Genomic DNA, 25,565 nt, shown 5'->3' with positions numbered 1-25,565 from the left:
TGGTGCCCACTGGAACAAACTGCACTGTGCACTTCAAGACACCCTGGAAAAACAGAACAGAGGATAGTTTAGCCCAGGCTAAGTCCTTACCATATCCCACACAAAGTTGGCCAGCCAGTAGACCACAGGCCTCACACCACTGATGAACTGCAAATGTTTAGCCTTGCTGACACGTTCCTGAATAAGGAAAACCACAAAGCTGGCAGGAACAAAGGACATGGCAAAGATCACACAGATGGACACAAGGACATCCACAGAGGTGGTCATCCTGGATAAAAAAAGGAAAAAAGCAAATTGTTTGTATGCTGGTACTGGCTCCTTTGAGAAGAAATGAAGCAGCTCATGCAGGGCAAGGCAGAAATTATTTCTTCTTCTGCTGTCATTATTCTGTCTTCATACTCAGAATCCTGAGTAAAGAATTGCCATGCAAGATTCTCTTAACTGCACAGCTCTTCTCCAACCATATAGCAAAGGAAACATACACAGTCTGTTGGCATCTCAAGTGCAGCATCACAACCTGCAGACTGGTTAATAACTTCAGCACAACAGACTGCTTATTACCACCACTTTGTTTCCCACATAATCAATTTCCAGGGGTTGTTGGAGTTTGTCTTTTCTTGGTGTTGATTCAGAGTTGAGAACTATCTGCCCATTATCTGCCACTGTTTTATGGATAGAAGGACATATATGCACACAGATAACAAGTTCTGACTCTGATTGTACTGGGAGTAGACTAGTCAATGCCTCATTGAAGTTAACCCTGTGCATTACTGTGTGCCCCCCAGCTTGAGACAGTGGGCAAAATGCAACAGGACCTATTAGTGGTTCCTAATCAAATGCTGGGGACAAAAGAATGACCTTATTTATGGTCAGACACCTTTCTGAAGGTGGCTGAAAGGGATTTCCTAGAGTTACAGAAGGTCTGATTTGTGAAAAGTACTGGTTCTTAAGAACTGCAGCTTCCAGAGACTCCAGGACAGAGGAAGTTTGTGCAGCAGAGCTGTTCAACAGCAAGTTCTCAGCAGAACAAATTGCCCAGACCAGAGGAAATAAGTCCTGCATGTTAAGAGCCTAAATGGCAGAGGCCACTGAGTGGATCCAAAACCTCCCATGTTGCCTGTTTGCAGACATCAGCAATGAGCCCAAACCCATCCATATTCATGTCACAACTTACAGAGCTACTTCAGAGAGCTGCTGCTTGGTGAGGTTCAGTGGGTGGTTGAAGGCAGTGATCCCATAAGCACTGGGATTTTCACCCTGCTGGAGGTTGGCCCGAAGGATGGCATTGTTGATCACATTCAGGAAGGATGCAATGGCATGCCAGCCCTTGTTGTTAAACCACACCTACAAGAAACCACATCAGCATCAGGAAGGCACCAGGTACACCAGCTACCCAAAAGCTTCCTAAGCCCTGCAGAACATCCCTTCCTCTGTTCAGGGCTTATTTTTTTCCACATCATTCCAGCTAGCTTGCTGAGGGGCTGAACACACAGTTTAATCAGTAAAAACAAGAGGCTGCTGGAAGCTATCACTGGTCCAGCGCTGAACTCTTTTTGGTATTTAGGCCTAGACTCCACACAAGAAACATATTTTGAGGAAGCCCATATAAAACTACAAGCTACATTTATTCTACTAGCAAATACAGAAAACTCTGGTCTACAAAGTTTTCCAAGACAAACTGCTGTGACTCCAAGTCACCAGAGCTTCAAATATCAGACACAGAAATGAGGATTAGTTAATTTACCTTCACATTGTTCTTTGTATCCAGGCCTTTCATGAAACTTGATAAACTGTTGAGAAATCGATCCCCAGAACTCCCCTGCAAACAGCAAAGAGACAGTTACTTCCCCTCTAAGAATACCTTTATTCATGCTCTGAGGTCTAGCAGAGACTACACAATGTTTTTCACAGCTCTGACAGTTTTCTGCCAACTCAACAGCCTCTACCCACCAAACTGGAGGTGATAAGAAGGCTGAGTAACTGTGGTTTCCCTTCACCCTTTCCCTTTCTGTAGTCTGACTGGTAAGAAGGGTCAGTCTTATGCCTGCTTTTTCCCCAGCAAAACATATTAACCAAAGTTGCATGCAACCTTCAGAGACATTGCAGCCTGCAGGCTGGCAGTCTCAGAGGAAAACAGTGGCCCAAATTCTCTTCTGAGCCAGGGCAGAATCAGCACAGGAAGGTTCAACTGAGGATTTGAAAATGGCAGCAACCACAAGACAGCCCACCCTGTCCTGCCACAAAACATTCAGATGTCTGCAATCCCCACTGGCTTGCAGATGGTGCTAGGCAGAACCCACATCAGCAACATGGGCTGGATAAGCTTTAGCTGAGCGTGCTTCAAACCTTCTGATACTCCCAGACAGCAGCCTGGGAGATCTCAGAGGTAGTGGGGACAAGTCAGTGGACACAGCTAACATACACATGCTTCTCATTTTATGGCTTCCAAGTCATCTCCAAGTGACAAGACTCAGTATTTACTGCATCCTGGGCTTATGGGGGAAAACTGCTCACCTGGGCCAGTTCCAAAATTTTCTTCACTTGTTTAATGGCATCAGTGACTTCATGACTTGGAGGAAGCACGAGAGAACTGCTGGCTCCCAAGGAAAAGCCACCATACCTGGAAGTTCAGATGGAAAGTGATGCTAAAACATGACCATTCATGGACCTCCACAAAATGCTACTCCTTATCCCTCCTCCATGTCTGTGTTTCCTCTTCCTGCAGTACACCCAAGGCTAGCACTCTCCACTCTTATATGAAGGGATAACTTTTATTCTCCTACATGGCTGCTTAGCCATGAAGCCTTCTACTCTTTGTTTCTGGGGTTAAATACTCATATCATTATTTGCTCATCATGCTGTCGAAAGGCAGCTATTCTCTACTCCAGCAAAGCAGGACAACCCTGCTACCCTGGCTTGGAAGAATAGCACCTCACAGAATAGAGTACTAGCATGCTGGTCATGCAAATCTTTTCAAGACTGCTCTCTGCATAATGCAGACATACTGTCCAGTGTTCTGGGGTTGTCCCAGCTTATTGTTAAACATCTTCCACCAATATCTGGCAGTTAAGAGTCCTATAACACCAACTCAAAGCAGGGTGCATGTGTTCTGCTAAAACTATGGTCAAAGTTTAGTGGACATATACAAGCTAACGAAAATGCAGTAACTCACCTGAATTCATTCACCCAGATTTTATTCTTTAAGCTGCAGAGAGAAAAAAGAGTTGATATATAATACACAGAATCAGAGCAGAGACAGACCTAACAAAGCTGCAGGCACATGGCTGGGGAAGAGTGCAATAGCCTCTCACATCCTCTTCGGTGTAATCCCTAGGCTTCCCCCATAATCTGCCTATGAGGGTCAGCACACAATCCACACAGAGCAGAAACATCACTTGAGCTGAGGATTTGGCTCACTACTGAATAGTTTGGGCTGCCCAGGTTTATTTGCCTGATTTGTGCATCACCCATAGAGCAAGCAGTGTTTGTCAGGGAGGGAAGGGGGAGTGTTCAGTAGTTACCTTTTCCCAATGATCTGCGCATAGGTCTTCACCAGGTAGTCTGATATATTGCGGCCTGTCAGGTTCTGGAGGATGTCTGCTGTGTCTTGCTCACGCTGGCGTCACCAGTGGAAACACAGATAAGTGGTCATCAGAAAACACAGGTTCTGAGTGGAATAAATCTTGTACAATGCTGCATGCAAGAATCACACCTAGCCACTCTGCTCCACTGCAGGACCACTGAGCTCCCTCCTACCTGTGGGGGTGGCAGGCCGCCTGCACCAGGGGGGCATACAGGCAGCATCTTCTTGATCTTCTCACTGCTACACTGGCAAGATGGGGAAGGATTCTGCATGCTCCAGTTGCCTTTCAGGAAGATGTCCAGTACTGACTCTGGGACTGAAGCTGTGGTCCATTCCTTCTGCCCCACAGTGCAAGGAGTGTCCCTGTGTTTGGAAAGAACCAAGAAAAAAGCAGTTTTTAAGACAAATATGATGGCCTTTGCTTACAAGAGATTTAAAGATCACACTCCACAGTCCCAGAAGAGGCAGTGTGTTTCTCAAAGGAGCATGACCTCACAGAGACAAACAGCTCAGAGCAATAGATCAGACTCTGCAGCTTTTAACAGATCCCACTACCAAAGAAACTGAGGCTGGCCAACACTGTAGGGCCAGACACTCCCCCCTTTGCAGTATAATTAAATGATTTCTTTCACTCCAAGCAGGTACACTGTCCAGAGTTCAGGGAGCATCTGGAAAATGTGCTTAGTTACATGGTTTAGTTAAAATAGTCCTCTGAGGAGCAGATAGTTGGACTCAATGATTCTCATGTGTCTCTCCCAACCCAAGATATCCTATGATTTTAAGATCACAGCAGACAATCTTCTTGTATAACTCCTTGGATATATTTCTGCCTTTGGGGCACTAAAACTGCTCTTCCCAAGGCAGCAGTGTGCAGCTTTTTCCCCATAGTCCATTGAGTGGAATAGCTCAGCTTTCATGCCTCTTATGAAGGATGCAGCTTACTTTGCACCACTGGCCATTATGTCAGACACCTTGCCGCCCTCCCCATCATCCTGTGAACGTGAGCTGCAGATCTTCTGGACACACCATCATGGACTCTTGGAGTGTATAGCTCTTCTACATTTTCAGACTAGATCTTCAGTGACTTGCCCAAGGCCATGCACTAAGTCAGGTGGCAGAGTTAGGAAACAACAAACGCTGTCTGGCTCTCCACTCCTTCTGCTGGTGTTTGTGGGGTGCTAACTCAGGTTTCTAATGCAGCTGGAAACAAAGGATTGTGGAGTGGGAATAGCTACAGTCAACAACATCCTGCAACATAAATAGGTCCTTTACCATGTTTGGGACCAAACAGTAACTTGAGTCATTTGCTCTCTCCTTTCCATCTCTACCAGCAAGGACTTGCACTTAAACCTCAACTTCCTCACCAGACTGAGGGCTGGCAACTTTTAAACATGTTCTGAGCAGAAAAACTAAACATAATTGCAGCTGTTTTGGCTTAAATTCTGTTCTGCCATGCATTACTAAGTCAGCTAGAGCTACCAGGGATGTGCTTCCTGTTCCAGTTCTACTTACGGGATGGAATGTCCCTGCATACAGCGTGTCCCAAGCCCCGGCTTATCAAGAAGGGCATCCAAAAGCTTGTGAGTGCCTGCATCTTCTGGAGCATCATTGCTATGGCAACAACAGAAAAACACTATAAATCAGCATGATGACAAGCAAACAGAAAAAGAAGCAACAGAGCAAGTCCAAGAGCACAGTGAAAGATGTGGGCGGGAATTTGCCCTTGAAGAATGCTTGGCCTAAGAGCACACACACATGCCAAGTCTTTGTACACAGTATTATTAGGAGAGTCATTGCACCATTTAGAAATGGATATGGCCTTGCCTCTACTTAGAGCTGGCATTTAAAGGTCAAAGAAGAGGACACAACAACTCTTTTTGTAAATGTGCTTCTGAGATTAGCACAAAACCCAAAACAACCTGTTAAGGAACTCAGTAACTCAAGTTCACAAATAAGATAATTCATAGGCCAGACAAAACATACCTAATAAAAGTGTACTGCTCATCATACATCCAGGGTTGCAATTCCAGGCTGGGATACTTCCCAAAAGGAGGAACAATCAGGCTGAACATGAGAGCAATACACACAAAGACAGCTGGCAGCACAATCTGAAATTGTAAGGAAAAAACACATCCTTTTTATAAGCAAATGTTTCCAGAGGCACCAGGAGTTACATATGATTCAATTATTGGAATTTTCCAAGTTTCCCAGGGATACCTTTGCTATTCACACCAAAGCAGTTCTAGACACCAATGCAAGATCGATCTTGGCATTCAGTCAGGGAATTCACTTTGCTCATGTTGGAGGCTGCAGAGGATTTAGCTGCAAATGCTATTCTCAAGGGAAAAATTACATTCTGCTGTGCAAGAATAGTGTAATCGCATGGTTTATCATGCAACTCCTTTCACTTGCACAGGAAAGTGGTTCACTTCTGCCCCTATGTGCAGCAAATGCTAATTTTGGTTATCTGCATTCCCCTGAGGTTTTTAGCCCACCATCAACTCGGACTGCAACACACAGTCCAGAGCTGTCCCTGATGAGGGACTTTGCTCATGTTGGAGGCTCTCACCTGGGCAAAAAAACCCTTCCGGCTTCTTTTGGCAATGAGCATCCTCTTCCACAACAAAGCCATGAACTGCTGCTGGGTGAGCTTCCAGCCCTTCATTTGGTAGGAGCCTTTCCCATCCACACCACTGAGAAGGTCTGTCTCTCTGGATTCTGCTAGCAAGAAGAAATGACCATCATTCAAAAGTTCAGAGATGCTCTCTGTGCTGAAGACACACAGTGATGGCTGGAGCAGCCACTCTCACTCACCAAAAAAACCCAAACATAGTCAGCAGCAATAACAACAGAAATTTACATGAATGTATTTTCTTCCTTATGTCTGAGCTTTGAATGGGAGGACTGAGCAGGCTGTGCATCCTGCACTGCTCACTATTTCTAAAGGCAAATACCACTCTTTTGGCAGACTCAGCTATCAGATCTGCAGTACTCATAACATGAAAGAGCATACACAGAAAGAAAACAGGCTTGAACTCCAGCAATACCTGGATCTATGTCTGAGTCATTAGGCTCAAATGCATCATCTTCTGTAAACGGACGAAGGCAGCTCTGTCTGTCTCCAAACACACGTCTGTTCCTTCTGGCTGGCAATGTACCATCTGAAAATAATGCAGTTATGGTTAGCTGAACTGCTTCAGTTAATCTCCAGCCATCCCCAGAAAAAACAAAGCAATATAATTTTCATTTTACACATCTTTCATTTGCAAACTGAAGGACTGATTTGGAGTGACTTCAGTGCAGGTAAAAACAAAAGCAAGACTGTAATTCTGCAATAGGTCAGGTTTTATGCACTATGCTTTCTGTGATGTCCCAGAAGCTTCTTCTTGTGTACTTGACACCTTTCTGGTTTTTCTCCCAGGAGAGCAGGTTGCTCTCATTGTAAGAAAAATGTCACTGTCCACATGGTAGTCATGTGGCTACCCAAAGTGCAATTTGCTCTTATGAGCACTCAGTGCAGTGGTCTGCTCTCAGAAAGTAATTTGGACCCTGCTATGGTCTGATGTGTCAGGAGCTCTTCAGAGCAGACAACAGTGACAGTCAAGTAATTTGCAATATACTCAAACAACAGAAACTCTTCACTATTACAAAATAAATATGCTACTAACTGAGTAAATTAACCTTTACAGCACATAAAATCATGCACTAAATACACTAAATCCAGCTACTTCAGGTCATTAAAAATACTAGGACAGAAGAGCTTCAGTTCAGTTTCAATCAGGCTCTGTCATACCTTGGTATGTGTCACTTCTGTAGGGAATAACTACACTCACCTGAGGTTTCAGCATCCACACCGCTATCATCAGCCACTTTCAGGAAGATCTGAAAAGGAATGATAAGTCTCAGTGAAAATCAAAAGAGGATAGATATTGTAGGTACTGCTTCAGAAGATGCCATGTGAGACTGGCAGGTGCTACGAGAGAACTGAGGATACTGAGTTTATCCTCTGCATGACGGAGATATGAACTTTGTGGCTTCTCTCCAGTTTCCAGGAGCCAGACTGCTACCAGCTGTTCCCCCTTTCCAATATAGGTTCTCAGGCCATCTCAAACATAAGCTCTTTCCTGTGTCTCAGAAGCAGACCTAGTAACTAAACTTGGTGAATCTCATATTTCCCAAAGTCTAACAGCTATTGCTTGAATAGGCACCTTCATGGAGCTTGATTCATGGACTCTCCTAACCCAGAAATAACCCATTTTCAAATTGCAGATAACAACCAAGGTCTTCACAGCTAGGTGGGACCTAGAGGGCAACCTCAGTTAAGTGAGAACACCACTGTTTCAGTTTCCCTTATCATTCTTTAAAAATAAACAAAGATTCTACAGAGATAATGTGTTTGATACTTCTGTGATAAAAGAGAGAGACTTGGAAGCTGGAACACAGACACATAGAACAAACCCTGAAACCATAAAAATCCCCTGACAAGGTCATATGTCTAAATTGTTTGCATAATGTATGTATCTAATACTGAAATGTATGTTTTCAGTTAAATGAAACATGAAGCATATTAAAAATAACAGAGATATTAGCAGCAAAATCAGGGGCCAACCTACACATGATATCGCAGCAAAGTGCAGACGAACACACATGACCTGTCCTTGCTTGTCCGTACCACATCTCAATTTTTATTGCACATCTCTATGAGCACACTCTTACACAGGGCAGAAGACAATCCATTTTGGAGAGGAATGCAAAGCTGCCTGTTCTGTCAATTTTTACAGGAAGCAATAAGGCTTCATCTCATTCTTAATTTTGACATGATTCCTTCTGCCTAGTTTAAGACAAACAAGAATCAGCAGCTGACTAACCTCCTCCAGGGTGGTTTCCGAGATGCCATAGCTGGAAATGCCAAGATCAGAAAGACGGTCATCAATTTCATGGAACAGCTCCACGAAAGCTCCTTCTTTAGCAGCTTTGTATGGCAAGACATAGGTTAATTCATGACCTATGTCCTCCACCAGTCTTGCCTCAGAAACATGTTTTGTAATGAGATTTGAAATTGCAGACACATCTACAAAAAACAAATGTAAAAGATAGTTCTGTTTTGGTTACTGCTCTTTATGTGGAAAAAAGAGCTCAGCCTTAAAAATCCTGCCAGAAGAAACGAACAAATAGGAGATCTCTGGAAAGAAGATCATTTCCATTAAGTACCATTTCTTTTTAATTTTATAAAAGCCTGACTATACTTTTTATGTGCAGAACTTGGGAGTACTTGTACATGCTGCTCGAAGACCTGCAAAAAAATCACTGATGTACAGCTCACCAACATTTTATACTGCTAACAGGCCACACAACTACATAATATTTGCTTATTATATCTCAGGACAGCTTGAATTCAAAATGGCTCACTCAAGAAATGCATTCCAATATTTAAAATACCATCACTGTGAATTTAATAATTTCCCCAAGACTGTAGCTACATAGGAGCAACAGTATTAAGGAAACTGTCCAGTGCCAGCTATAGAGCAATGTCAACTGGGATTCAATCTTAAATATTTTTCCTCACCTATTGTCAATGTGTCACTTTCATGGTCACTGCCAAGGCCAGCATCAGAGCTGCTCTGGGAGACACTGTCATCCTGGTCACAAAAGAGAAGACAAACATTATTTCCTGCTGTTTATTCAAAATGGGGCCCAGCAGATGCTACATGCTAAGTAAATCCAGCTAGATGCTGCAGATGGTGACATAGCACAGCAAAAGGCTAATGGGTATAAAAGTGAGTGTTACTAAAGTATACTTCACTTATTTTTATATCTCTCTGATCAGCTTGAGACTACTAGTATGGAAAGAAACTGTAATGGGGATGTATATCTCACACAACAGTTTAACCAGACATGGTCTGGCACAGTACCCACCAGGCAAATAACACTTTTATCAAAGAACAAGGGATTTTCCTTTGAGGCATTCTACCATAGGAAATCTTAGCTGCTGCTTCCAAAAAGCCTAAGATTTCATGAAGAAAGAATAAACATGAGCAGAAAAGGCCAGCTGTACCTTTTTCAGATAGGAAACTGTGCTGCTGCTGTTTCGGCAGGAGCTCAGAGAAGAATCTACATCCTTTTTGACCAGGGTCAAATAATAGCCTGTTCCCAGCTGGTTCTTCAGGAAGAGGGAAGAGCCAACACAGCAGAGCTTGCCATGAGAAATGATGGCAATCCGGTCCCCCAGAATGTCTGCCTCATCCATGTGGTGTGTGGAGAGAATGATGGTGCGACCTGGAAGAGAGCAAGAAAGATGTGGCTGCAAGTCAAACAAACCTGTGCTGCCACACCAGAGCCACAATCATCTGCATCTTGCCGTGAAGCTGGATGGGAGGTTGATGCCACAATTTTGTCTCCTTTGAACAAGGAGTACGGAGAAGATTCACAACTGCTGTCATGGGTTTATTCTCCCCACTGTCTGCTGGTTCTTTTCATGCTCAGCAAAGGCAGGTTTAATTTCATGTCTGCAAGGCTGGTTGCATGAAGCAGAACAGGACATTGCTGAACACCAAGGGTCATTTTCTGATTTACCTGCCCTCCGTCATAACCCAGTAAAAAAAGTTTGTTCATAAATTCTGACATGAATAGGAGGAGAAAGATATACAGACAAGAGATCTGAGCATCCTTGTCCTGCATGATCTTTGTTAATTCCTTGGTGCAGGCAACAATAAATTTGCAAAGACACATTGCTATTTCGAGAACAGTCAAGAATCAGATTTATTTTTTTTGCCTTCCACAACACATTTATTAAGAGTAAAGAAGAAGATGACATGCCTTGCCGATACTTCAGAAGCAGTTCCCATATTCCTCTGCGAGAATAAGGATCCACCCCAGCTGTAGGCTCATCCAGAATGACAACCTTGGAGCCACCAACAAAAGCTAAGGCAACAGAGAGCTTCCTCTGCATGCCACCTGTGAGCCACAAGAAGAAAGAGGTGTTCAGGCTGATGCAGAGATGAGTGGAACAGCAATACTTGCAGTATGGTGAATAATAAGCTCTCTGAGAGAAAGCAGAGTGAGGAGAATAAGTACTGCTGCTGTTTCAGGCCTTCAGGGTCCCACAACTTTCTGGACAGTGGATAATTCATCTGGATAGTTTTTCCTCAGCAGAGTCAAACTCTCCTCCTACTGCAGGGAACCACACCTTGCATGCCCTTCCCTAACTGAATTATACTGTCTCAGCACCAGGGGTAGCAAATTGCCAGCTTGGAGGCCAGAGCGTATTTGGGGATCTGGAACACAGGTCTCCAGAGCTTGCACTGGAGAAAAAAGTCCCCATGAGATTCCCCTTCCATGGAAGTGCTCCAGAGGCAAAAACAAGGAATTATATTGCATTCCTCAGTACTAAAGTCAACTGTGGTCATCTGCTCTCCCTCCCTGAAGTCAAATGTGCAGTCTGTACTGATACTTAAGTAAGACAAAGGCATGTCAGTCCCTCTAGCATCTGGCACAGACTGACACAGGAATTCTTCCCCTGCTGAACAAAGGAAAAGGGCACTCCAGGTCACCAACTGAAGGGGCAAAAGTCAGCATAAGGAATGCATGTTTAGTTCACAAACAGCAAGAGACTTGTAGACCATGGTCCCAAGCTACTCTCACCTAAACTCATAACCCCCAAATATATTAGTAAGCTTTGGACAACACACAGCAAATGCAGCTGAACCACACCGTGATGGAAAAAAATACAAAATACTCTGAGAAAGTCAGAGACTTGTTATGGCCATTAGATAGCTTAAGACTGTGCAAGATTGTGATGTTTACTAAAATGCACTGATTAGGTATTTATATAAATAACTGACTTATAGTAGTCTATATATAATTGCAGGAGCCCATCAAGGTCTATAACACAGCATCTGCAAAAGCCAGTGGAATGTTTCTGAGGCAGAGAAATGTGGAAGATCTGAACCTACCAGAGAGCTTGCTTGTCCTAGCTTTCAGTTTGTGAGGCAAACCAACATCTGTCGCCATCTGCTCCATCTCCTCTTTCACCTTCTTTTCTGGCAGCCCTTTGAGCCGAGCATAGAACCAGATGTGCTCCTCTACAGTCAGCCTAGGGAACAAATACAGCTTCAGGGCAGAGTTGAAAGCACCATATTGGGATTCGTCCCTTTTATGAGCATTACTGTAGGCATTTCTGTTTTCTCAGGAAAACATATTTTAAGGCTGAGGCTTCAGGAAGGAGTCACAGACTGGGTGCACTCAGTTTGGGCCTGACTTCAGGGTATGGCTCTATTCAGCACCTATGTAAGTAATCCTTTTTTAAGGGTGCTTGACAGTACCACAAACAACCCGAATCACTAGGCACCCAGGAAACACTTGGCTAGCTGAGTGGAGTACATTATTAACAGACATGAAAGATGAAAGTGTAAGCTCTTGCTGATCACTCCCAGGCACTTAGGAATGTGCTAATGAACAGAATGTTCCTGCACCAGTCCCACACCACCCCACTGTCTCGCACCATGCACACACAGAAGGGGGACTGTAAAGCCAATGCCCACTGCTGTACCCTAGAGAACCCAAACATCTGTTGGATAGCATAAGTTCTGTGTCTCCCAGATGATACTCACAAGTCAAACAGCACATTGTGTTGTGGACATACACCCAGGTTCTGCCTGATGGTGCTAAGCTCAGAGCGGATATCTTTGCCCAGGATGAAGGCTGTACCCGAAGTTGGGGGGAACAAGCCAGTCAAAATGGACCTGAAAGAAAAATAGAACAGATCAGAAGGTTCCGCACTAGGAAATGGTGGAAAGCTGAATTAAGAGGAGGTGGAAACCCTGGGGAATCCCATATCAAGAAAGTAGCCTGAAAAACATCTCACTAATGGATTTCAAATAAATCAAATCAGCTCCATTGGTATCAAAGAGCACCCACATGGCTGCTTGAAGGAAAGATTTTTTTTCCTCTAAAAGCTTCCTGTTCTTTCAATACCAACTTGCTTTCTTTCACCGGTAAGTCAGAACCACATCATGGGGTTACTACAAAATGTTACCTACAGATTCATTTGACCCAGCCTCAACCTGAACCCCTTGTGGCTCCAAACTCCTTTATCTGTAAGGCAGCACCACAAGTAGACTATATCAGCAGACGCACTCTAGTCTGCACCAGCTTGCACACTGCAGTCCTATGGCTACCTCTACTATATGGATAGGAGTTGCATATTCAGTCACTTCCTTACTGTCTTAAATCATAATTTTGTTCTTACATGGTAGTGGTTTTCCCTGCTCCATTATGTCCCAGAAAGGAGGTGATTTGTCCTTCATAAAAGTTAAGCGTGAGACCATCTACAGCAACTTTCTTGCCATCACGGTAAACCTTGACCAGGTTCTGGATGGAAACACCAAGACTCAGATGCACCGGCTCTTCTTCCTTGCAGACTGGAAGAAAACACAAAGCAGAGAAATATGATAGGTTTGAACAGAAATTGCAGGGGAGTTTTAATAGACATCGTATTCCCCCAAGCCTGTGAAGGAATGAGCTATATGAAGAACTGACCACTTTCTTCCTCAGAGAGAGGAATCTTCCACAGAATTTGTCATTTAGCTATTTTCTCTCTCCTGGGCTAATATGGGAGCTGGAGATCTCCAGTTTTATCAGACTCAGCAAAAATACAAGGACTTCTCAACTGCATGAGCCTGGAGTACCCAGCTGCACTCAAGTGGGCAAAGTATTTTGGGTTTACCTGGATGCACCCACCTGATCAACAACACCCAAAGTGTGATAACAAAAGGGAGACCAATTTCACCTATCCATTCCAGTACTGCTCCTGTTGTCCTTGGACTCTCATTCAGAAAAAGGCAGACCTTAACACTACTTCAGAAAGGCTCTGTGTTCAGCACTTACCTTCTGAAGACCCCTTCTGGTCAAGATGGGGCTGCTGCCTGTCCTGTGATTCCTCCCCAAACCAGTATGATTTTGTGAAAGGAAAGTACCAGGGTCTGGGAATCCCATACTGGCCTAAAAACAAAAGCATTACATGAGACTGAGTGCATCTGTCCCTTTTCTTTAATTAGCTTTCAGGACAAGAAGGGAAGTACTCCACCCACAGTAAGCCTCCAGACAAAGCAGGACGAAGGAGAAATATTTCTATATGAAGACACTACAGACTCTGGGTAAGAGATATCTAACTTCACTTTAGGGTTAAAAACCCTATGCTGAAAGGTACTTAAGAGCACATGTGGTACTGACACTCAAATCCTCTCTTGCAGCACCATGAACTTAAGAGGAGGGAAAAAGTGAAGTACAGCAAAGCTTCTGGAGCTAAATCAGCCCAGAATGGGGTCATGCTTCTGTGCTGGGCAACATTCACTGCTAGCAGCAAGCAACAACCTTGCTCTGATGCTGGTTCTGCTCTATGACCTTTACATAGCTCTGCTTAAAAATGGGCAAAATTTGCACCCTACCAAGTGAAAAGGACAAAAGGATTTATTTAAGAGCCTTAAGATATGATTTTTCCCTCAGAAGTACACCTCACCTGGGAAGACAGATTCAATGTACCAGGTCATGACTCCATACAGGAAGGTATCGAACATCATCATGACGGCTGATGTGGTGATGCTAAAGCCATCTTCTTCCAATGGGCTCTCAAAGAAGTTGTCCCACTGAACACCAACTCCTTGCTCCTCAAACAGGGCAAAGTACTCACAACCAAAACCAAAGGCTACTGGAGACAGCAGGCTCTGAAAATGGGAGGCATGAACATACACTGAGTTTTTTTACATATACTCTCAAACTAGCCATCTCAGCTGTAGCACAAGAATAAGGGACATTGTCATATGAAAAGTCCAAGTTCCACAGACTATCACTGTATTTGCAGATACAGAGTGGCAGATTTGGTCTAGGTTCCAAGAGGCCCGAAATCTCTACTGGACCTCCACCCAGAATTGTTAGTTTCTGTATCGTCTTTCCCTTACGCTTTGGATTTTCCTGCAAGGGAACAGGTTGCCACGTCACCCTTCTCCAGACAGCTGTGCAGAGGAAAGGCAGGTGGTTCCTTCAGTGTGCACATTTGGTTGTACAGAGATCAAGGCAGCTTAGTCCAGCTGCATTACCCACTACCAAAGGCAACAAAACCCTCCCAGCAGCTTCTACCAGGTTTAGTAAACCCCTTTATCAAGCCCAGCCCTGTTAGACTCTTACACTGAAAATTAACTTCCCATTGCCACTTCCCCCCTTCTAACCATGTCCAGGTGCTGAGTGCCCTAGTGGTGGTGAGCCAGTGCCCAGGAAAGTTTCATCAAAACTCACTGCAAAAATCTTGAGTGAGAAGCTGATGTGGTCCTGCCAGGCAACACACAGCACATAAGGCAGGTAGAGCGTGAAGTAGACAATGCCCCCACAGGCAGCTGCCAGGTTGGCCCTGGAGAAGACGGTGCTGATGAGGAAGCACTGGATGATGGTCACAACACCGAAGATCGAGAGGAAAATGAATACCACACTAGGATCGCTGTAAGGCAGCAGATTCCCCATCTGGCAAGAGAACAACAAGTGCATAAGGTTTTGAAAGGACTCTCCAAGGCACCTCTGTTACAGGCAGCTCTGCAGAGCTGCTGCTCAGGGGAGGCAGGGCTTCCTGCAATTTGCACAACAGCCTTCCCAGAAGTGAGGCAGTAGCAGAGGCATCTTTTCAAGAGAACTGAATCCACAACATCTGCTCCTACTGTTTTCAGCCACACAGTCCTTTTGTTCCAAAATCTTGTTCCCAAAAAGCAACTGGTCAACAAGACATGCCCAACAAACTCCTCCCCAGTGTGTCAGTGGAGACCACTGCTTAGCAGGCTCTAAAGGCTCTAGAATCTGCTGCCACAGGCCAAACCAGGCAACTCACCTTCAGGATCAGCACCAGCAGTCCTGCACTCATCAGGAGAGGGACAAGGCTGCTAATGAACCAGCTTAACCACAGGATGCCATTGTTAAGTCCCATAATCCTCATTGTTTCTTTCAGCCGGGCTTCCTTCTCATACACAATGCCCTTAATTATCACAGCCACTGAGTAGATCCAAGCTAGTGTCATGAAGAGAGGCATGGAGCGGCTCATGACACGCATGAATCTGTGAAAATGAAGGAAAGAAGCCAGGATGACCAAGTGAGAAACATTACTGCAACTTCAGATACCACTTCAAGAGCTAGCAGAGCATGGTGACAACTAAGGCTTCACTGCACAAAGCAGCTGATGTGCAAAGCCTGACAGGATCCTTGTCTCACCATGAGGTGAGGTGGATGGGTTTAGAGCATATCACCAGTTAGGAGTGAGAGCTGGAGCTGCAATTGTCACTCAGTGGAAGAATGGGTGCAAAGATCTGCCTTGCCTAGGGACTGCTCTCAATTGCCCTCTTTCCCCTCTCCTGTGCCTACCTGTCTGATTTTTCCCAGTGATATTTTTTGCTTGCATCAGGTGTGAGGATATGGTCACACCTCAGGAAGGTGCTGTGTATGTTCAGCTCCAGTACTCACAGTCCCTCTCCCAGGCAGGATTCCGCAAGTCATTACATGTTATAAATCCTCCATGTGGGTGCCCTAATTCTAGGGATTAGGAACACTATGGAGATTGCCTCCTCACTGATAACTGGGACAAAAACTGTGCCTGAGGAGTGACAAAATCCCATGCCTCCCAAGCTCCTCCTCCTGGGACTTTTTGAAGCAGCCTGCATACATACATGTCATCCACATAACATGGGTAGGGCATCTGCTGCACATAAACTCCTGTCTTCTTCTCCGTGCCTGTCTGAACTCTGATGATGGCCTGTTCTACCACATCCTGCAGGTAGACAAAGCCTCCCCAGACATAGCGCATGTCCTCAAAGGGGTCAGCACGGGGACCAGGATCCCAGTACCTGCACCAAGGGAACAAGACCTTTCCATTAGAAATCCTCCTCGCCTCATCCTTTGTAAGAAATTGATCATATGGCAGGATTTCAGGGCTCACCCATCCTTGATCTTGTTGGTCCTTTCCACATTATCAATGTCCATGCGTATCTTGTATTTCACATGTTGAGGAAGGTCTGTGCTTTCAGGAACTATTCCAGTGAAGACTATGCCAGCCCAGAACCTCCTTTCATCCAGAAGTTCCAAGGATTTGTTAATGAGCCGGACTTCTGTGGGCACAGGCTCCAGTTTGTCCAGGTTGACACACTAGACAGAGATAGAATTGGAAGCATTTATGGGATACAGTGCCAAATCATAATGTACTTTGTTCAGTTGTGGGGTGGAGGGAAAGAAGCAAACACTCCAAGGGTAATGTCACGCCCAAAAAAAAGACACCAGCATCAGACTATTTTGCAATGGTTTGCTGTAGCCCAGCAAGTTGAAAGAGTTGCCATTGCTTCCTGCTTGTCAGTCACCTACCAAACATATATCACTGAGAAATACCCCAGCAAAGACACTTTCTGTACAAGAGGTTAGCTAGCACTGCAGTATTACCAACAGGAACTCATCCAAGTATCAGTTTCCATAAATAGTCTTACTTAGTCTGTTACCAACAAATCAAGTATTATTCAAAGCCTCTAAACATCAATGGAGTGACCTGAAGATTTTGGATCAGGCCCTTAACAAGCCGTGGCCTGTTTCTCTTTGCACTCATCTCCCAGAATGAGGATGAGGCAAAAAGTAGAACTAATTTTGTTCCCTCAGTTTGAAGCAGCTGCTAGCTTCACCACAACCCCCAGCTAAACCCCAGACTGAAGTATGAGCTGCTACACTGCTGGAGACAGCTGCAGATTTCAGTCAGTAACAGAAGAGCAGGAAACCACACAAAGTCACAAAAGCAAAAACTTAAAAACAAGGCCTTCAGTTAGATTCCTACATCCTGGTTGTATCCAGAAAATGGATGGAGGAACACCTGTCTTCCCTTTTCAGAACACCCAACTGCATGAGTGGAGATCAAGCTGCTGCCCTCCCCCAGAGCCTTGCCTACAATAACAGGATCTCACCTCCATGAAGCGGGAGATGGTCTGGATAGCCCGGTCTGTCTCATTGAAGGCATCCACCCAGGTGTACACAGAGCCATTTTCTGTCTCAAAGTCCTCTGGACTGTTTGACAGGAAACGGGCAACATCCTCCACTGTCCAGTTGGAAGCTGGCAAGTGCAGGTCCCAGAGGGCTTTGCCTTTCAGCAACGTCTGCAGGTGTTTTATTTTCAAAGAAGAAATAGTTGTGAGAAGTAATGTTAGATTCCTCTCTCATAGCGAAGACAAGCACTACAAGGAAAACAGCTGTTAAAAAGGTGCAGGTGGAGGCCCTCTGTCATACTGAGGGGATCAGCACAGTCCTTGCCCTCAACTTCCCTTTGAGAGGTACAGCTACACCACGTTGGTGTGTTTTGCAGGCTGGCTGTCTGCCTCCAAGTCCTGCCACCCCTCTCCCAAGGAGAGGGCAGCAGAGAGCCATGCACAGCTCTGCACCCCACACACAAACCTGGCAAGAGGGAGGGAGGTGCCGGCTCAGCAGAAATGCATTTGCCCAGTATTGGGTGCCTAGCTCTACTCACTTCTCCCAGAAAAATCTCACCTCCTGGCTGGGATGGAGAGCGACTGAGGCACGGCTGAAGGCTCAACAGTCACTGTGCTGAGCAGAAATACCACCACCAAAGGCCAGGTGATTTTTGTATTTTGCTTTTGTGCCATCAGGGCTAGCTGAAGCAGCCCTGTACAGCCACGATGTCCAGCCTTTGTCCTCCTGTCTGGGACAGTGCTTTCTTCACCTGGTTTAACTGCTAGCTTTCTGAGGACAGGCTACTGTATGCACAGTGCCTCGTACAAATGTACTGAAGCAGAAAACAGTCCACTGGGCAGATGATATAAGGCCAGGCAGGAAGGGAACAGGGATTGTAAATTATATAGTTGAACTGAAGTCAGTGAGATAAAACAAAAAACCTTCACAAGAGAGGAAACTGCAAAAATCCTTATGATTAAGAACAGGAAGTGGATTTTTTTGCCACAACAAAAATGAAAGAGAGGTAAAGCGCTTCCCCATACTCTGTTACCAGCAAGCCAGAAAGTAGTGGGTCATACAAAAACAACTTTGCAAACTGGAGAAACAGAACAGACCAAGCTAGCAAAGGAAAACATACAAAAAGGAAATCCAAGCACACAGGAATTGGATGTGCTGTGCTCTCTTCTCCTCTGGTCTCCATGGTTAACTTCTGCTACCATGTATGCAGGGAAATGGCTCAACCTCATCTTGTTTAAGTCCAGCATTAAAGCTCCTTAACCCTAGGGGCACGTGCTGCTCTTCCTGAAGTTTACATTAGCACATTAGCATCAAGCTAGAAGTGGCAGAGATGGGCAAGCAAAGCACTTTCCCTCAGCAGGAAGAAATACACCAAACAGATTGTACAACTCAGAGAGCTGAGAGGTGATGGCCAGTCAACCCAGAGACATGGCAACTGGAGGGGATGCTCCCTGGGAGCTGCCAAGGCACTGACAATGAAGAAATCCTGATTGTGTGAATGTCAACGGGTGACAACAAAGGGGTTGCTGTTACTACACCAGTACAGAAAAGACCAGATTGCTGGGAAGATAAATAATTGACTACCAGAGGCAACAGCATTAACATAAAATATAAAACCATAAAAGCCCAGGGCTCAATAAAGTAAAAAAAAAAAAAAAAAAAAAAAAAAAAAAAAGACCAAAATTCGGTTTTCAGAGGACATCACTGCAAATCAATGTTTTGGACCTCAACTTTCTGCCTGAGCTTTGTAACAATCTGTTCAACTGTCTCTGGTGCTCCAGTATGTCATGTTGATGAAGAAGTACAACAGGCCAGGTCACAGATTATTCAGCAGAGCATTACAATGGGATAAAAAAGGAATTAATTTCAAGGTTTATACAGCCTGGGGAGGTGTCTGTACACAAGAAGGTGCACTGAGATACCCAACCAAGTATGTTGCAGAGACAGCTGGAAAAACTACTCCACAGTGGTCCCTCTGTTTCTTCATGCTACTTTTACATCACTGTGCTTACAAAGACATCAGCACAGGGTGCAAAGATCCACCCCCCAGATCTGCACCTGAGCAACCATGGTGATGTGCTCATGACAAAACATTACATGCTGTGGACAAAACATTACATTTTGCAACAGAGGCAGATTAGAACTGGGTGTTAAATGTGCACTGCTCCTGTTTGCAGGAGACTGTTCCATGAAGGAAGGAATGCCAAGCATAATGCAAGATCAGTACAATCAAGATCTCTTTCAAGATGAGGTCCCATCCATAGTATTTATCTGCCCAATTCAGCACTGAAGCACCATTTAAAAGAAATACTTCATCACTTATTGCAAAAAACAACAGCAATGGTTCTGGCAAGGACAGCATACTGACCCGAATTAGATCCATTTCCTGACTACTTTCCATAAATGTCCAAATCTTTGGGCTTATCTCCTCCCACATTCCCCCGAGGTCACGAAACACACCCAGCTCCTGGAATGTCCTGTTCACCTGTCACAAAGAGGAGAAGAAGGTTATTTCCAAAAGCTGGCAGAGGCCCATCATGAGCTGAGAGGGTGTATTGAGCATTCAACAGTAAGCACATGAGAGGTGAGAGATGAGGGAGGCTGTGCTTTTGCAGGCAACCCTTCCTAGATTTGTGTTTGGGTCCAATTTAACTAGAGAGGATCAGCTGCACAGCCAGAGGACACAGCTAATGCTACATTATCAGAGGACAGGGTTAGAGTTACCTCAGACATGACCTTCCTTACAGCTGGCGTATCTGGAGTGAACAAGATCTTCCCAATCAGCAAGGGTTTCAGAGCCCTCCAGATAATCCTGGAAAGCGGGCTGGATTCCAGGTTCTTCATTAGCTCATTGCAGTAGGGTGCTGAAGAAGAGCACAAAGGTGAGTGGCTGAACAGCACAGCGACAACTGCAGAAGACATAGAGCTTCCAGAACAATCAAAGCTGAAAGCGCAGCGTTTTTTCAGACACAAACCCCCTCCTTTATTGCAAAGCTCCACAAAAAGCTCCTTTTAGCCCAAGCCTGCACAGTTTGCCCAGTGAACAAGAAGCAACCAGGTAGCTTCCAACACTAAGCCACAGTACTAGTTCTGCAACACTCCCACAAACCCAAAGCAGAGCACAAACAAAATTTGTCCAGAAAAAGACAGATTTTCAGAGGCTGCATGTGACTGTGCTCCCTCTCCCACTAAAGCACGTCCACTGCACAGGTTTCTGTGTACTCTACACAGTAGGTAGGTAGCAGGTCCTTGGGAGTCTCTGCAAGTTGATAACTGGCCTTAAGGGCATAGGCAGGATAATGTGTATGCCTTTCTGAAACAGCAGTGAATATGTCCCTCAGGACCACCTACTTTAATCTCTGGAAGTTTGGAAAACACTAGCAATGACAATCATGAAGTAGGTGGGACCTCAGACCATGCCATTGTTACACTTACTTGTGGAGTTATCATAGAAGTTAATAAAATCATCTTCAGTGCTGTTGCCTCCGAACAGTGCTTTGTAATTGTTATCCTCATACCAGTTGAGGGATTTAATTTTGAGCCCTCCACCTTCAGGATGGCCACACACGATGCGTGACACAGCCTGATAGATCTGTGTAGAGGAGTTTGAGGCATTCACATTGGTCAGGAACATCACCTCTTGCCTCATGTCACTCCAGCTCTTCATGCTCAGCAGCTGGAGGGGAAGGGCAGAGAAAAGAATGGAAGCAAGTATGGAACTGGATTAGTAAAAGAGTTCTTCCCATGCGCCTTCAAACCACAGAACAGATTTTTCAACAGATGAGAATCCCCTTGAACACAACATCAAGGGTGAGAACCAGAGAAAACATTTCCCCACCACCACAATGGAAGACTGCAGAGGGAAGTCTCTTCAGTGCAAGTATTTGGAATGTATCCTTGCCAAGTTCTTTACTCTTGAGTTTTCTACTCCAGTGGCGCTTCCTGGCCTCCCTGCCTTCTAACACGGGAGCTGCTTGTCCCCCTGGTTGCACAATGGCTTACATTCCAGAGGAGTACCCTCACAAGGACAGGTGGGGTGGGGTACATCGAGTCAGAATAGGAACCAAGTGACTGCAGCTCATGGGTCACAAACTGGCTGAGCCACAGGCCAGCCACTGTCACCTGGCACAATTCCACCAAACCTCCACTGATTTACAGCAGGCAGCCGGTTTGACCTCCCAGATTGGCATCACTTATTCCTGCCCCAGAAACTCCTTGCCCCATTGTCAACAGCATTCCCAGAATATCCTTTAAAACAAGCCCAGCTGCAGCCAGGAGCCTGAATCACAGCATAAGCTTTGCACAGCAAGGAGCCTTCTGCTGGCCAGCTGATCTGACATCAGCCCTGAGGTGACAACATTCAACCAGCCAGGACAACTAGTACCTCCACACTCATTTGAGTGGCATAAGCCAGACAATATGCCTGCAATGAGCAAAAACACCCTGGCCTCAGCCTGAGACACTCACTGCAGTCATGCTGCCATACTTGGGCATGGCCAAGCTCACCACCACAGGAAAAGCAACCCACCTGCATGAGCACTAGTTTCATGCTACACTGGAGTGCAGTGCTTTCAGACCCCCTATCTTGAGAGGTCAGAACATCATCTGTTTGATGATGACAGTAAGTGGATGTTAAGTAGAAAAAAGGCAAGAATCCAGGATACTTCCTCTAATAAATAACCTTCCAGCTTCCATTTATTTTCAGCTCAGGGAACTTCTATTTCCTAACTCTCAATGACTTTCTTCCATGGTAAACTCCTAGACTTTAAAACATCCACAAGTATTTAACATCCAATATCACAGGAAACAACATCTCTCTCCTTCTCTGGCTTTGGTTAGCTCCATTTAGTGTCATGTGGTTTTGTTTTTTGTTTTTACTGCAAGAGACAGTGAGCATTCAATCCCTATCTCTTTTTCATGTGCCACTCAACTCTGTAGGTCTTTGTCACATCCCCAACTCATCTCTTTTGCAAGCTGAACAGTCTCAGCCTGTTCCCTTGTTCCTTTTGTGAAAGCCATTATACTTCTAAATGTCCTAACTGGTCTTCTCTGAACTTTTTTCCAGTTATGCTATCCCTTTTCAGAGAACAAGAATCTAGATCTGTGTCCTGTATCAAAGGGTTTTGTATAGTATCATGGTAAAATGCTACAGGTAGTTCTTTAGCCCTTTTTAAGTATTTTCTAGAATTTTATCTGGTTTCTTGACTCCCACTGAAGTATCAGATGGCATTAACTTGGATGTTCTTACTGTGATCTCCAGAACAGGCACTTGCACTTAACAGGGTTAGCAATGCTGCTGAGACACATCTTTATAACTGTTCATCAACTGCATCTCAGAAAGAACTTCAAATGCTGTGCTCCAACTACCCTATCTCAGAGACAATAAGAGAGTCAAAGACCATCTGCCACTTTTGCTCACAGTGCATTGGTCTATCACCTTTGTTTAAATAAATGCAGATAATCAAAGTCTAAGGCAGCTGGTAAATCAGCCAGCAACAATGCTGAAAGCAGCAGTGTGCTGGAACAACCAATCGAAGTTCACCCAAGGAAAACACACTCAAGACTCTTTGGCCTTACAGTGGGAGGTAAACTTGACCCTTTGTATGACCCATTTGTGCATGTTTTAAAAGTGTCAACATCTGGAGAAAAATTCTTGATGCTAAACAACAGCTACTATGTGTCACCTATACAAGGAGCCTCTATTTTCAGACGCCTAAGAGCACATGACACACTGATATAATGGAAGACAGCTGTGAGAACAGCAAAAGTCTGAGTACAAATGTCCAGATTGACTGATTCAAGTGTACTTTCATTTCCTTGGTACTCACTGGTGCCTTTGCCTGCAGCCTGGTGCCAATCAATACGGCTCCAGGTTCAGGGTGACCTATAAGACACCAGCATCATGGAACATGAATGAAAACTGTCACACAGCCAGTTTTGTTTGTTACATGCAGATGTTTGGATTTGATGATTCCTCACCCAAAAGGCCAAGGCTGCATATCACGTGTGACAATTTGAGTGTGCAGTTCAAAGGGATGCCTCAGGGAGTTTTTGGTATCTTAGCTAAAATAGCTCATTTTTGCTCAGCAAAAAGGCAGCTGCTTCAGCTAAAGTACCATAAACTCCCTAACATGATAAGCAAAGGTACTTAAATACATGACATATGGAGTACTAACCATCTTAAAGAGGTATTGCATTTGCAAACACTTTTCTACAAATTATTTTGAAACAGCTTGAGCAAGGAACTTTGTTTCATCTTTGGCACCAGCATCTTCGCAATTTACATGCAGAGCTGATTTTTTTTACAGCTCTGGAAGCAAATAAGTCAAATGTGAAGGGTTACTAAGCTATTTCTTCTTCCAGACATCAGACTTGGCTCCCTAAGTGTATCTAAATAGTTGTCCTTGTTCTTGGTGCTTAATCTGCCCTCCTAGAAGTTGATTTAAAGAGTCCAAGGACACAGATCCAATCAATCCCCATACTCTGAGACAAATATTTTGTTCAGACCATTTTCTAATTAAAATTCCCTGCTAGAAAGGCTCCTACACATGGCACAAACAATAGTTCTCTCCGCCCCCTCAAGCTGCTGCCCTTTGAAACAAGGGAGCAAGTCCCTCCTTTTCACATAGAAATCCGCCTGACAGACAATAAGAAGTAACTTTCGGTCAAGCCATCTGGAGCAGCTCATGCTGTACACAGAGCAAAATGCTGCCTTTGTTTGCACAGCAGGGCAGAATAAAAGGTAGTCATGCCCAAAACAGCTGCCAAGCAAAAGGCACGTTACCCTGGGACGTTTTCGGCCACATCAGCAAACTGAGTATCACGTGGTTTCCATTATTTTTATCCCAGACAAGAAGAAAAGCCAAGCTTAAATGACGTAACAGGAAACAGCTGTACTCAAACTCCGAAGGGCAGCCTCCCTGCTAGCAGCAAAAGCTCTTCCACGGTCCTGACTGAAGCTGGTCCTGGACTCGTTTTAATTTCAGCGTGAAGGGAGCTGCTCAGCAGGCTGCAGGACGCGGGGAGGGGTGCGTGCCAGGAATTGTTGGCTGGCAGGCGCAGGCTCCCAGCAGCTGCCCCTCCGTGGGAGTGAGGCGCAGGCTAACCTGGAGTGACCCGTTCTTGTGCATGCTCCCAGGGGTTACTGCCGTTCACGGCGCTGAGCTCTCTAGCTCTGATGCAAAGACGGAAGACTAGCAAAGGGAGGAGGAGGCGGAGGCATTGTTTAGCTTAGATGGAGGTGGCGGCACTGTTTAGCTTAGATGGTTGTGATTTCTGCTCCAGGGAGAGAATGTTTTTGACTAATAGCAGCACTTCAAAGAGCCAGACAAAAGAACTAGGATAAGTTTCTGGCTCAACACCCACCCCATACCCCCCCAGATTTGGACTTCTGATTCAAACTTAGGTACACAGGACTTTTTTTCTTAATCCAGAATTTCACCTGCAAAAACAAATACTTGCAAGTCTCTAGAATGTCAATTTGACTGTGCAAATCGCCAGTTTTTTTTAATGTTGTGATGTCATTGTGCTGAGTGCCCCACAAGACTGGAAAACAATCTCTGGCCTAAAAAGCAAGATACATAAAGAAGAAACCATTGCAAACTGCTATTAATTTAAATTATAACAGCCACAGCACCTTTTCCACATGCCATACTCTCACTGCACACAAAACCCAGTAGATACAACCAATTAATAATCCTGATGTGGACAGGCAACTGGATGGGGAAAAATAGAAAGGAAAGCCTCAAAATGTAGTCTGTCAGGCACTACCTGGCAGCAGATGTACTGCAAGCCCAACCGCTGTGCCAATGCTGAGAAGACAAAACACTACCAAAAATGTCCTAATTCCTGTTATGGCATTTGTAACTTGAAGTGCCAAGAGGTTGCGAAGTGCATGCTGCCTGCACACAGGGAAAACATTTGTAGGATGGGGAAAAGTTTCAAAACAAGCCAGGGATTTGACTGTAAGTTGCTTCTTGTACTCGATCACAGA

The 25,565-nt window shown here is 44.8% G+C and overlaps 1 protein-coding gene across 4 annotated transcripts in view; it reads right to left on the bottom strand.

Moving 5' to 3' along the window:
* Window positions 1-25,565, bottom strand: part of ABCA1 (ATP binding cassette subfamily A member 1) — a 91,947-nt gene that overhangs the window by 10,252 nt on the left and 56,130 nt on the right. For 3 of the 4 annotated variants that reach the window (XM_021534836.3, XM_085565987.1, XM_021534834.3), the window contains 29 exons: window positions 21,008-21,248; window positions 20,297-20,436; window positions 19,941-20,057; window positions 17,554-17,742; window positions 16,551-16,756; window positions 16,282-16,458; window positions 15,453-15,675; window positions 14,873-15,094; window positions 14,100-14,304; window positions 13,469-13,582; window positions 12,831-13,002; window positions 12,193-12,324; window positions 11,536-11,675; window positions 10,400-10,537; window positions 9,639-9,859; window positions 9,150-9,222; window positions 8,452-8,654; window positions 7,417-7,465; window positions 6,631-6,744; window positions 6,153-6,304; window positions 5,567-5,691; window positions 5,096-5,194; window positions 3,757-3,946; window positions 3,522-3,616; window positions 3,173-3,205; window positions 2,515-2,620; window positions 1,745-1,819; window positions 1,175-1,344; window positions 91-268 (listed from right to left, as the gene is read on the bottom strand). In XM_021534836.3, coding sequence (XP_021390511.3) covers window positions 91-268; window positions 1,175-1,344; window positions 1,745-1,819; window positions 2,515-2,620; window positions 3,173-3,205; window positions 3,522-3,616; window positions 3,757-3,946; window positions 5,096-5,194; window positions 5,567-5,691; window positions 6,153-6,304; window positions 6,631-6,744; window positions 7,417-7,465; window positions 8,452-8,654; window positions 9,150-9,222; window positions 9,639-9,859; window positions 10,400-10,537; window positions 11,536-11,675; window positions 12,193-12,324; window positions 12,831-13,002; window positions 13,469-13,582; window positions 14,100-14,304; window positions 14,873-15,094; window positions 15,453-15,675; window positions 16,282-16,458; window positions 16,551-16,756; window positions 17,554-17,742; window positions 19,941-20,057; window positions 20,297-20,436; window positions 21,008-21,248 — 4,299 coding nt within the window. The remainder of the gene's footprint in view (window positions 1-90; window positions 269-1,174; window positions 1,345-1,744; window positions 1,820-2,514; window positions 2,621-3,172; window positions 3,206-3,521; window positions 3,617-3,756; window positions 3,947-5,095; window positions 5,195-5,566; window positions 5,692-6,152; window positions 6,305-6,630; window positions 6,745-7,416; window positions 7,466-8,451; window positions 8,655-9,149; window positions 9,223-9,638; window positions 9,860-10,399; window positions 10,538-11,535; window positions 11,676-12,192; window positions 12,325-12,830; window positions 13,003-13,468; window positions 13,583-14,099; window positions 14,305-14,872; window positions 15,095-15,452; window positions 15,676-16,281; window positions 16,459-16,550; window positions 16,757-17,553; window positions 17,743-19,940; window positions 20,058-20,296; window positions 20,437-21,007; window positions 21,249-25,565) is intronic. The other variant, XM_085565988.1, reaches the window with a different exon arrangement.

This window comes from Lonchura striata, chromosome Z (genome assembly GCF_050655825.1).
Source record: "Lonchura striata isolate lonStrDom1 chromosome Z, ASM5065582v1, whole genome shotgun sequence".
In the NCBI taxonomy this organism is placed as follows: domain Eukaryota; kingdom Metazoa; phylum Chordata; class Aves; order Passeriformes; family Estrildidae; genus Lonchura; species Lonchura striata.
This window is presented reverse-complemented; position numbering and strand designations above follow the sequence as displayed.